Here is a 13,820-nt window from a genome sequence, read left to right as displayed (position 1 = left end):
TTTTAAAAACCAGTCACAATCACATTTTAAATCACTCTCAAACAAGCCCTTAATAGAGTCGGTGGGGATCCTTGAGAATTATTAGAAGAGAGATGACGCTAATGTTATTACACCTGCAACTTATTAGTTAAAATACTTAAATGTCATTATTGCACCCCACTCCATCTAGCCCAGTCCACAAACTGCATTCCACCATAGATATTGTTGGCAAATCGCACACCAACTGTGAAAGCCATTGCAACTGGTGGAACCTGCTTTGCCATGGGTGATCCTTCTACCAGGCGTTCTAGTCCATTGATAATTTGGTAGCGCGTGTTGGATGAAACTGCAAGAAAAACACCTGCACATTGGGGGACATAAGCCAAACTAGCATTTATCAAAACTTTACAGAAATGCAACTGACAGCACAGAAACAAATATGATGGTTTTTTAGGTATGCAAAACACCAAACAACAAATAAATTGAGAAGCAGGCAGAAGAAAGAACAGCTAAGTCGTTATTCAAGGTGATTGTTCCTGATAAAAGAGACTCCCAGTTAAAAGGCAGGGAATCCTACACAAATTTGCTAGCAGAATCCTCCATTTGTCTAAATATTCTTGCTTGGGCCATGACAACAATTAGCAAACTCTATTAACATCATCCTCATAGACCTAACTATTGGACTATGAATTATTGTTACTAAGGGAAGAATGTCACTCTTCAGTGTGAAGTTTTAAAACTTTCTAGCACTCTACATTTAAAACACATCCTTGCAAGTATTGCAGACATCCATTTGGGACGAGGGTAAATCAGATCAGACAGGAGATGAAGGGAGGACTTGACAATCATTGAGCAGTAGCAAATGGCAAACAATATCAGAGGGGATGAACATGGTAACAATCATGTGTCTGACACTGAACCTAAGATGGAAGGACCATGAAGCACACAGGAAGTGTTGCAGATTTATTTATATCACATAGCCTGCTTATATTTCTCCCCCTACTAAATTTGGTTCACTACAAATAAGTAATAACTAGTTATGGTCAGTCAATCACAAAGCATATGTCATGAATTGACAGAAAAAATTTAAGCTGTTGCGTCAAAGAAGCCTCATTTTCAAGACTATTCTCAACAGGGTAAGTGTTGAATCAACAAACAGTCAAAACCCTAAAGACAAATTTGATGAAAAATTGATTCAAGCTGCATAAATTATATGTACAAATATTGCACACAAAACACAACATTCAACCATAGAGTATGAGAAGATACTTGAGCTTGAGACCCAGGCACAGAATTAGCACTTAAAGGTAATTAATTAATACATGGGGAAAAAATCAACAATTTGAAAGATGAAAACATGTTCGAGATCATATAAGAGAAATGAACTTGACAATCTATGACCAATCTATACAGAAAAATAAAGCATACCCCAAAGAGCTGCACTCTTCAAAAGGGGTGGCACTGGTATGTCTTCTTCTGATTTCTTTATGCTCCTGAAGTATTAAGTATCCCCAATATGATTAAATGCACTTATCCAATTAGCCAATTACAAAAAAAAAAAATGCAGAGTATAGTTATACCGTTTTGCAGTCATAATGAGATTTGCAATGCCTTGCCCGATAATACCACATGCAAATCCAACCGATCCATACAGGACACCCTGGAAACAGAAGATGTAGATTATCAGCAATAAATCTGCAAAAGAATCTATTATGACTCCTTTATAACATATGTACCCTACCTTATAGAAGTATGTACCAATTCTCTGCTGAACAGAAAATCTACATCCTGGCCTTTCAGCTTCAAACACACTGCATTTAGATGATAACTTCAGAGAATCAAATACACTATTTCACTATATTCTAAAGCCGCAAATGAGATTGTCACAAGAATTATTAAAACTACATATTATGTAGTAATAAACAACAATAATATACATGTGGACTAAGATATAACTATGTAATAAACAACAATAATATAAATGTGGACTAAGATATTGCAAATTGATGCAAAGTTTCTTTGGAGGAAAGAAATCAATACTAACCTACTAGGAAGAGCTCCATATGCATGTTGCAGTCGTCCAAGGAAACCTTTCGATAGAGATGGCTGCCCAATACGTACATATGGTGCCAGCATGCCAACCAAAGCAATGTTAACCACTACGCCCACTAAAAGATCTGCAACATACAATTCAAACTCTGCCCAGAAGTCTTTGCCCCTCTTTTGAACTTCCGCAAATGTAGCACAGCAAGAATCAATTACTATCTGCATTGTTTTAAGACATCACTGTTGACTTTATATACATAACAAAAAGGACATTTCAATTCCAAAACCAAATAAAAGATGCCCTCAAACAGCTCGTCGCTGCATATAGAAGATAGACCATGAAGGAAGCTGGGAAAACTTTTGACTAATTGCATTCTCCAAAAGATACAAAGCAAAACTCACACTGGCCCAGAGAATAAACTAACCCATTATCAACTACTTTCCTTAATTTGAGTAAGATATCTTATTAAGATGGCCATTTTAACACCTGATCTCTGTTAGGTTGTGAAGATGCAGAAACCTGGACAAAAATTCCATATAAAAAAAAAAGCAAACAAGCAAACAAACCTCCGTTCCAATTTTAAAAAGAAAAGATGGATCAGCCAGCATTCTGTTTCGCAGCATAGCACACGACTTGATTGCAAATCCCAAAAGCCCTCCTGCCCCCTAAAATAACAAAACAAACAGACATAAGCAACCAATTACATGGAAAACACAGAATTCTTAACACTTGAAAAAACCATCATCATGGTACCTGCAAATCCAAATATCTAAGTAGAAGCACTTTGCGAATACCAATAGTTTTTGCAGCCTCTAACATGTCAGGAGGAAGACTAGCCCCTCGCGCTTCAGTCTCCTTCATCACTTCTTCAAACTTCATTAATGGTCCAAACTCTTCCTCTCCTTTATCCTCTCCTTCACCGCCACCGCCGCCTCCTCCTCCTCCGCCGCCGCCGCCGCCATTACTTGGGAACTTCCCATTTCCTCCATTACCACCGGTCCCACCAAAATCAGTTTTCAACTCACTCCCAGTCTCCAAAACTCTAATTTCTCCGTCTCCTGCAACAGCACTGTGATTGCCACCCTCATTTTTCACTACTGTGGTCGTGACCGCACCTGCTTGCGGCGACTCACCTTGTGAATATGAATGTGACTGCGACATGACCAGAACAAGAAGTCTCTGTTTACTGCCGCTAGAGGCGACATGTCTCCTCCTCCAACTATGGCGAGGAACCATCTCCTTTACTGATAAAGACTTGTTGATGGTCACCCCCCTTACAAAGGCATCGTCTTGCAAACTGACAGCTCTTGATAAATCAGAATAAGAAAAACTCGAAGGAAAAGCCGCCATTTTCCTTCCTTTAATTTCAAGATCTCGAAAATCTCTCAGCTAATGAAACCCAGATAGCAAAGTCGACAAATAGTATAATAAACCAGAAGGTAAAGGCAGCAAATGAAGAGGTGGTGGTGCTGCTCGCTGCTGCTAGTGTTTGGTTGGAGGCGAAGTGTTTGAAGGAAGGAATGGAGGTTTATATTAGAAGAAAGGGACGTTATTTTTCACGTTTCTCTAAGGGCAAACCTCTTAAGAAAGGCCACAATCTATAGTAGTAAAATCTCAATTAGGTCAATGAGCTTAATTCCTTCCTTCACGTTAATAAAGACTTACATAATTATTAATTTTTAAATTTTTAAATTAATTAAGATAAGTATAAATTAATATAAAATACCTATATTAATCCAAAAAAATCTCAATTATATATACAAGTTTTATAATATATTTTTATAATTAAAAAATTTATACATATATGTAATTAAATAAATAAATAAATATTATTTAATAAATAATCATAAATGATAACTAAAATTAAAATTAAAAAATCAAGAGATAAATATAAATCAAGATATTTAATCTGGAAAATTTACTCGTTTGTAATTGCTAAATTTATTTATCAAAATAATTTTTTTAATTAATCAGTTGATAATAAAAAATAGACACATATATTAAATTAATAGAATAAGATAAAAGAAAAAAATATTATATAAAACTGTACATATTAGAAATATTATCTGAAAATAAATATTTTTTTATTTTAAAAATAAAGTTTATCTATATAAAGATAAAATAAATATTATAAATAAATCAGAAAAAAAAAAATTAAATTAAATAAAAAATAACTTTAAAAAAAAAATCAAGTGGTACTGAGCTTAAACCACTAGACCCTTTTTTATGTTTTTTTTAGCTAGGGTGGATAACATGTTTTTTGAAGGGGAAAAAAAAAAAGATATTTAGATAATGTGTTGTCTACATTGCTTATTTTATAGCCATTGTTGTGGCCGGTTAAACATAGTCGATGTTTTGTTTCACTTAAAAACCAAAATCTCAACTTATTTTTTAATCAAAACACTTACAAAATATCATAAGGAACATGATATACTCATTCATGGCTTAAAAAACCTCAAAAATCATCTCCAAGCTCGAAATCAACATGAAACTAAAAATCTTACCAAGATAGATTTATTTTTCTTGACAATTTCAAGGTGAAAAATTTTAATGTGAGCTTCCCTCATTAAAAGAAACAATTTAATACCAAATTCATCTGTTTTAATGACCAAAATCGATATTAGCAGAAATTTTTCTTTTTTGGCACAGAGAAAATCCATCCATATTGCTACAGGAGAGAATCTACAGTTTGCATAAAAAATCTCCAAACATTTTAGTTTTTGAATTAATGTTATATACCATACCATTTCAAAAAATATAAAATACAATAAATTTTATTTCGTTTAGAATATAAGATATTCTAGATTTACTTTGAATAATAATAAATTTGAATAATAATAAATGAAAATTAAAATATGTTAAAATAACAAATGACTTTGAAGACTGAATTCCAAGAATCTGATATGAGGAAAAAGTCATGTAATTAGGATCATAACATGCTTAAGAAAACATAAAATAATGAAGGAAAATACTCAAGATGTGTTTGCTCGGTGAAAAAATAGATAAACTAGGTAGTATCATATGAAGATAAGCATTATACTTTGAATATGAATTAAGCCTAGATATATATTCTACTTAGGTAGGATTTAAAGAGGAAGTATATAGTTTATGATTTAGTTACAAAATCAAAATATATTTTTTCTAAATTATATAATTATCTAAATTCATTATTTCTTAGTCAGAACTAGCTAAAATTTAAGAACTACTCTGTATAAATTTTTTTTATATATAAAAAAATAATTTTTTTATATATTTTGGATCGTTTTGATACATTAATTTAAAAAATAATTTTATAAAAAAATATTATTTTAATATATTTTAACATAAAAAAACATTTAAAAAAATAGCACAACTACAATTTAAAATATATTATTTAACCGTACCAGCTTGGCAACATTCAAGGAATTCTTTTGAGCCAATGGGATACTTTTGAAATCACATGCAGCCAAATCTCTATTGTTGTCATTTGTATGGACCATATTTCAGCTTAGATTTCTGCTACGCATTTACTCAGTTATATTCCTTGTCCTCTTTTATGCCCTGTCATTTCTAGCAATAGTATGGTCATTGCCATATTCCATCTTCAAAATTATTTGGAGTTTGTTTTACAAAAATTGTTTTTTTGAAAATTATTTTTAAATATTCATGTGTTTATTTATTATTATAAAAACCAGTAAATAAAAAAAATTCTGGTTAAAGGAAAATTTTTTCTAAAAAAGTGTATTTTTGTTTATTTTAGACATAAAAACATTTTCTAGAAGTTATGAAAATTTTAAAAATATATATTATATACTGATTATATCAAATTTGGATCTTCAAACTATCAATTGTTATATATTTTATTTTGAATTTTTTTTAAAATTTTATTTTTTAGAATTTTATTTTTATATTTATTTTAGTTCTTATTTTTTTAATTATTATTTATTTTTCTTTTATTATTTTTTTAATTAAAATTTTTATCTATCAAATTATATCATTGAGTTTTTTTTTATATTTTTTGAACTTAGCATGGTAAAATAACAAAACCCTATAAATTATTTAGGGCCTGCAGATGTTCTAATTTTACTTAGCATAGAATTAAAAAAAAAAAAAAGTAAACTCAAATTATATCTAATTGACATAAATATATAAAAAAATTAAAATTCAAAACATTATATCAAATTAACATATGTTAGAATAAATTACATTAAATTGATAGAGAAATAGCATTCAATATACCTATAAGTGTAAAATATGGGTAGTGATTGAGATCGATGGTGGTTGTTTAGCCAAAAAAAAATAAAATTGATTGATCTGCAATGGAGGGAGAAGGGGTGGTGATCTCGTAGTATTTTGGTTGTGTTTTGTTAAGAGAAGAGAGAAAACAAAAATAATTGATGGCGGGGAGAGGCCTGTGATTATGAGGGGAGAGGGGGGTTAAAAGGAGAAAATAAAAAATAAGACACAAAAGGAAAGTGAAGGGTTTTGTGTAATAATTTTATATGAAGTTGTCACATTTAGGACTTTTATGTTATAAATAAAAACTATAAAATAAAAATCGTAGATTATATAAATGACTCACGTGTACAAGTTATTAAATTATGCTATACTCCAAATATGTTTTCCATCGTACCATTTTATCCACTAGAAAACTCTTATTTTACGAAAGGATGGATGATGCATTATTGCAAGGAAGATGCGTGATTCCTTGGGTGACAGCAGTCTCTTTTGAAGAACGAAGGGGTCAAGTTCACCACACGAGCGCAGTGAGCACAGCCTGGAAGAAAAGTACATCAAATCAATTGGTCAAAATTTTTAAATAAATCTTGAACATGACTTTATTATATTTATTATTTTTTTAGCTTGCAATCAATCACACATAAATCTTCGACATGATATTTTGATATTTATTTTTTTGTTAATTTACTTTAATAATCATAAAATATTATTAATTTCAAATGAATTGAAATCAAATGAAGAAAAAGAAAAAGAAATAGTAAAAGCGACAGCTAAACTATACATGGGAAAAAAACAAGTAACTTTTATTAATTAGTCATTATTGGAGTCAAAAATTGAAGTTAGGAAATGTAAACGTCTTTCCTTCTGTATTTGTTCGTTTCTCTTTTTTTCCGTGTGAGTCTGTCAGTTGTCATCACTGCCGTAGTTTTCACAATTATGGTTTTTTTTCTAAAGACATAGTTGCTGTGCAAGTCATACTCAATCACGTGAGGATGGGTTTTCTTCTTTTAATTCAATAATGTACACGTGTTAATATCAAAGAAACATCAAGAAGATGTTCCATAATGACTTCAATGACTCCAAAGATTTCAATATTAGGAGGCCATTATTGAAGATTATTTCACCGTGTTTGTTTTTCTTTTTAAGGTGTTTTAAAAAAATTTAAAGGTTTTTTTTTTCAATTAATATATTTTTTATATTTTTAAATTATTTTAATTTTGATGTGCTGATATTAAAAATAATTTTTAAAAAATAAAAAAACATATTATTTTAATATATTTCTAAATAAAAAATTACTTTAAAAAACAATCACAACTACACTACCACACAAGCCCCAAAAAGCACAGCACTTCATGATTATCAATCACCTTGTTACGCGAAAAGCATTGTATAGTAGATTCTTTTTCCTTCAAAGTTATATTTTTCCTTGAGATAAAAAAAAGAAAAAAAAAAAAAAAAAAAAAAAAAGAAGCTCTTGCAAGAATAATGTTTGAGCATTCCAAAAACATTAACTTGGATAGGATTAACTGATTTCTTACCATAGAATATTGATCCACTATTGCTGCTGCTGCTGTCCACTTTTGTGTTATTACTGTCACGACTTCCGGCTAGATTTAGAACATAGAAACGACACAGTTTGGAGATGGATCATAGAAATAAAATTTAGACATCCTTCTAATATTTCAAACGTATCTAATCTTGATTTATTATGACTTCTATAATTCCATATGCAAGCTGGAAATCAAAATAAGATCTGAACTGCAGTGGATTTTTAGATAGATTTTGAATTTTTTATTTTTATATTATTCTGTAAACTTCAAAACTAGATTTTAAACTCTTCATAAAAATCTAAGTTTTATATCTTAGATTTTTATCATGCTAAAACAAAAAAATTGAAACCAAGATGTTTAGCTCCAATTATAATCTAAAAACCAAATATTTTTCCAAATTGCCTCTTCTAGTGAACATCCTCCCTTTTTTGTTTTTGATCCTCTCTATTTGTTATGGTATTCTTCCTCTTTCATCTTACTCTTGTTAGCCCCAAGCATCTCTCTTTTTTTTTTTTTTTTTTTTGCTAAATCATGAAACTCTATTTCCTCTAATTAATCTCAGTCATCCATCTCCTTATATTATCCTCATTGAGTTGTTTTTTTTTTTTAATCTTATGTTTGCAGTTGTACCTACTCTGTAAAGGCTAGCGCTTTTGGCTATTGTGCGCAGCTCGTGTGGTGTAGAGGACACATGGAGTTTGTTTGGCTTCATTTTCATAGGAAAAAAAAAAAAACAGAAACGGAGCAAAGAAGTACTGACTTTGACAACAAAGGTGCTAATTTGTGGCAACAACTATATGATATAAAGAGATGGTGTTTCGAAACATCTAGATGGTGGTATAGTGGTAAGAGCTTAGGACCAAGATGTTTGCTTCCTCTATGGTCTTAGGTTCAAGCCTTGGAGTTGCTCGTATGATGGCCACTGGAGGCTTACATGGTCGTTAACTTCAGAGCTTGTGAGATTAGTCGAGATACGCGCAAGCTGTCCCAAACACCCACGTTAAACTTAAAAAAAAAAATGATGTTTCGGCATGTTTTTGCATCAACAAAGTTGGAAAAAATGTCGAATTTTATGGTGCGATGAAAGAGTGTCTTTTTAGTAGTGCAGTAGTTAGGTGTTCGTACTATGTCATTAATTAACCTTTTATTTTTATAAAAAAATATCATGAAAATTTAAGATTTAAAGTGTTGAATCTAATTGCATCATCGGATCTAAGAGCATTGAATTTGACTGCAACACCACACCCAACAATAATATTTATAATATGAATAATAATAATAATTAACTTGTTTGTTAAAAATTTTTATTTTTTTAATCCTTGAAAAAAAATTATGGTTTTTTTCGAAAGTAATAATAGTTTTTTAAAATTTATTAATGATAATAATCATAATGATTTTTAAATTTACACTTCAAATCAAATGTATGGTTGTTTTTCAATATTAATAATTGTTTTTCAAATTTATTAATTATAATCAAAATAATAATATTTATAACACAAATAATACTATTTATAATATTAATAATTTTAATTAATAATAATAATAATAATAATATTTATAACACAAATAATACTATTTATAATATTAATAATTTTAATTATAATAAAAATAATAATATTTATAACATAAATAATTATATTTAGAAACCTTAAGACCCAAGAACCTTAGATCTTGACGCAGGACTCATCAGCCTCGGCTCCTAATGTAGGACCTAAAAAATTCTTGGACAAATAAATATTTATTACCTAAAGTAAATGAATATTATTTCCTATCAATAATATGTCGTCATTGATAAGTACTTAAAAGTGCATATTTATCAAGGTTTTATATCATCATTTTGCACTTAAATTATCAATAACTCCTTAACTAAAGCATGTTTTATAATAACAAGTCTAATACTATAAAATACCCTAATATATGGTAAATGTTCATCTTAAATGCAGGCCTGTCACATAAATCAAAGGATTGATTGATGAATTCAACTACTGAAATTTATGAAGATAAAGAGAGGGTGAAACTTAGAAAAGAGATGTTGGTGTAGTCTAAACTGGAACACTGTTCGGTAATTGAGTCATATCTCGAGTTCTAGATGTCCAAATGACCTCAAATTTTTACACAGATTTGTTAAGATAATTTCCTGCAACTTTCATGTTTTCAAGTGGACCCAGTTCTAATGCTAGCATTTTCGTTTTATTCAGACAAGAAGATAAGGATTTTCACAAAGTCAAGAGTTGGCCATCCATTCAACAATTAGTAATCAAATCAATAATTCTGAATTTTGGCCTATAAAAGGAGGCATTTGCCATGTATTTGGGAGCTTGGTTGTTCAGATCAAGTTCATGCTCTTTATTTCTCTCTTTATATTTTTTTTGTAATTTTTAAGTTTTGCTTTCATTAATATCTTGTTTATGCTTTTCATTTCCTTTCCTTTACTTAGTTAACTTGTATTTTCTTTATGTTCTTATTTTGTTTATTTATGTTTCTCTTCTTCATTATGTTTAGCTAAGTTTATTATGTCAAGGTGAAAAGGTTACACTAATGGTGTAAAAACAAGTATAGTGTAAACTCAATATGGACTTTAATGTTTAATATTAACATGTCTTATCTTTTTATCTTACTAATTCTTAATATCTTGCTTGTTAAATGGTTAATCTAGATTCGTGTTGTATAACACTTGGTACAACAAATGTTTGGCACTCTCATAGCCTAACCGTATGGTATTACCTACACCTGGGCTATGAAAGGAACTTGATTTGTTATTAACATTAGTTAACATCATGAATTCCTGATAATATTTAAAAGTTTGGTGTTATGTAAATAAGATAATTAATATATCATGTTAATAATTTTATAATGAGCTATTAATGAGAAATCATCCGATTGGAACCTCCTTTGTGTGTGATTTCCAATTGAATAATAAGAGTTTATACTATACTTGTTTGAAATACCATTAGTGGATCCTTTAACCTTGACATTTGTTTTTATCATTGTTTAATCCTTACATTAATCTTCCATCTCAAAGTTCTTATTAATTTCTTCCTCCTCTTCTTTTTATTACTACTACTACTACTACTACTACTATTAGTATTATTACTATTAATATTATTATTAATATTATTATTATTATTTACATTCGGTTTATATTATATAATATATATCTTTGATCTTTTCATAAACTCAGTATATAGGTTGGAAATCTGTGACCCGATCTTTTAGATCATTCTCAGGTATAACAACTCCACGTACTGAGTATTATTACTATTACTGTTATTGTTATTGTTATTATTGTTTTTATTGTTGTTGTTGTTGTTGTTGTTGTTATTGTCTTGTTATTTATAATTTATACAATTAACCTCTTTGTGGTTCGATCCCGGTTTTGCCAGGTTATTTATTACTTCGACACTCCTGCACTTGGAAGAAGATATCAATCTTTTGGTCGTGTCAGTCATATATAATATTATAAAAATGATCACACTCTCATTAACCTTTTTTTATAACTACAAGGTTTATTTGTATTTTTTTTTTATGAAATCAAACTTTTTGATTATTTTATTAAAATGAATATTTCAACTCCTTTAAGCTTGTTTAAGTTCAATAGATGGATTTTTTATAGCCTGTCTATTTTGTTGAAATTATTTTTTAGATTTAAAAGCTTCAAGTTATATATATATATATATATATATATATATATATATATTCATGAAGATTCTTATTCCTGAATGCAATTTTGACATTCATTTATCAAATCTCATGATCATTGTATGAAACTATAGCAAGCAAAATCTTTATGAATTTTAGTAGGGGTGATCATTTTCGATTTAGTTCGATGTTTATAAGAAAAAAGTAACCAAACTGAATTAAAAAAAACCCCGAACCAAAACCGGTTCAAACTAACCAGTTTTGGTTTGGTTTGGTTTGGTTTTTAGAAAAAAAACCGGTTCAAACCAGTGTGGCTCGGTTTTGGTTCGTTTGGCTCGGTTTTTTCAGTTTGGCTCGGTTTTTTCTGGGTTTTTTTGGTCTAGGTTCGGTCGGCTTAGTTCGGTTTTAGGCTTATAAAACCAAAACCAAACCGTTTGTTTTTTTTTTAAATTTTAATCGGTTTAAATGGTTTTTTTTTCACGGTTTGATTTTTTTGGTTTTTCAGTTTAATTGGTTTTTCGGTTTTTTTGCTCACCCCTAAATTTTAGCATAGCTATCAATGAAAAAGTTTCATTAAAGTCAATCCCTTGTCTTTGTTTGTAACCTTTGATAACTATTTTAAATTCTTACATATATACATTATCATTCAAGTCAGTCTTTCTCATAAAAACACATTTATATTAAATAAGTTTATCCTTTTAGGTGGAGCATATGGAATCCATTTTATATTTCATAGCCTTAAGTCATTTTTTAGAATTAATATTAGATATTTCTTTTAAATAATTGGTAGACTTATTAATTATGAGAAACTCATTATTTTTAACTTTTATGAGAAGTCTATATTTTATTGGTGTATAACGTGTCCTCTCAAATCCATGAAGTTCTTGTAAGTCTTGAGCTTCTAGTTGAACATCCAATGTTATAGTTGCAAACTCAAGTTTCATTTGGATGTTACTTTATGGTTCTTAAACTGTTTCAAGTTTTATTTTCCTTTAAGTACTTCTTTTAAGAACAAATGTTTTCCCTAAAAAAGGAATGTGTGTTAAGACAAACATTTTTGGTTCATTGAGTTGGTAAAAATAATATCTAATAATTTTTTTTTAATATCCCATAAACATACATTTATCTGACTTAGTTCTAGTTTTTTAAATACAATACATTTCACATGAGTGTCATAACTTCAAATCTTTAAATATAATAAGTTTGGTTTCATACCTTTTTATATCTTTTATGGAAGTCTTATCAATTGATTGTGTTGGTACCCTTTTTAAAAGGTAAGCAACATTTTGTAGGGTTTGTAGGGTATATAACCCTAGAAAGATTATGAAAGGTTTATATAGCTTATTATGGATATCTAATAACTTGTGATTTTTTCTTTCAGAAATCCCATTATGTTATAGTGATCCATAATGTGTCTATTATGAGAGAATCCCATTCTCTTTTAAATAATCTTAAAATTCTTGACTTGAGTATTTACCAACTTAATCTGATCAAAGTAGTTTGATATTCTTTCAAGTTTGTTTTTCAATTTCATTTTTAAATTCTTTGAACTTTTCAAATGATTCAAACTTGAGTTTCATCAAATACACATAATCATATCTAGAATAATCATTAATACATGTGATGAAATACATATATCCACCTATGACATCAATCATTATTGGTCTATATACATCTATATGTATTTTTTAAAATTCACTAGATCTTTCAAGCTTTCCAATAAAAGGTGTTTTGGTAATCTTATATAATAAACAAGCTTCATAAATTTCATATGATTCATAATAAAAAAGATCAAAATACCTTTCTTTATATAAATTGGTGATTTTTGTTTCAATAATATGACCTAATTTACAATAACATCAACATAGATCCCTAGCATATCATTTTAATTGGATGATTATGGACATATCTAAACTAATTATCTCAAGCAATTAAATGGAATTAGGTGATCAAAACCCATGGTAGCTGTTATAAATCTTCATAAGTCCTTACAAGCATCGTGAATGTAACATTTTTTCACTATTATTGATGTGAATCCTAGTGGAACTTAATGTAATTCATGAATTTAAGATCTATCTAATTTGAGTTTAAGTATTTTTTAGAAATGGATAAAAAAAATGGTGAACAAAATGTGAGAACTACAATGGATAAAATTGATAAAATTGGTGAACAAAAAGTGGAACATCCATAAATTTTTAGAAAAAAATAATGGAGGTTAATGCGAATAAATAGTTGTGATAATAGATAAAAAATGAATGAGATACTGACTTAGATGCCTTCTTAAATATTCGGAGGGACATCCAACATGGGACTCATTGCTGAAGGATCACATGTAGTAGTGATGCTAGGTATAGGCTTTTAATCTTAGACTTATTTATTTATTTATT

The 13,820-nt window shown here is 29.1% G+C and overlaps 1 protein-coding gene across 1 annotated transcript; it reads right to left on the bottom strand.

The window, feature by feature from the left end:
• On the bottom strand, positions 1-3,586 carry LOC118037534 (protein RETICULATA, chloroplastic). The gene is made up of 7 exons (XM_035043523.2): positions 2,780-3,586; positions 2,593-2,691; positions 2,024-2,244; positions 1,721-1,790; positions 1,560-1,639; positions 1,408-1,472; positions 1-340 (listed from the first exon to the last, which is right to left on the bottom strand). The coding sequence occupies exons 1-7, from the start codon at positions 3,374-3,376 to the stop codon at positions 147-149; spliced, it is 1,326 nt and encodes a 441-aa protein (XP_034899414.1). The 5' UTR covers positions 3,377-3,586; the 3' UTR covers positions 1-146.
• Between the last annotated feature and the right edge of the window lie 10,234 nt (positions 3,587-13,820).

Source organism: Populus alba, chromosome 16, assembly GCF_005239225.2.
Source record: "Populus alba chromosome 16, ASM523922v2, whole genome shotgun sequence".
NCBI classification, from domain to species: Eukaryota; Viridiplantae; Streptophyta; class Magnoliopsida; order Malpighiales; family Salicaceae; genus Populus; species Populus alba.
Note: the sequence above shows the minus strand (reverse complement) of the source record. Positions and strands in the feature narration are given on the sequence as shown.

Bases quoted from the DNA above. Each gene is read 5' to 3' on its own strand.
- LOC118037534 (XM_035043523.2), bottom strand. From the start codon at position 3,376: ATGGCGGCTTTTCCTTCGAGTTTTTCTTATTCTGATTTATCAAGAGCT. The intron at 1,640-1,720 runs GTAGGGTACATA...TTCTGTTTCCAG, and splicing joins TTGGTACATACTTCTATAAG to GGTGTCCTGTATGGATCGGT. The intron at 341-1,407 runs GTATGCTTTATT...CCCAATGTGCAG, and splicing joins GAAGAGTGCAGCTCTTTGGG to GTGTTTTTCTTGCAGTTTCA.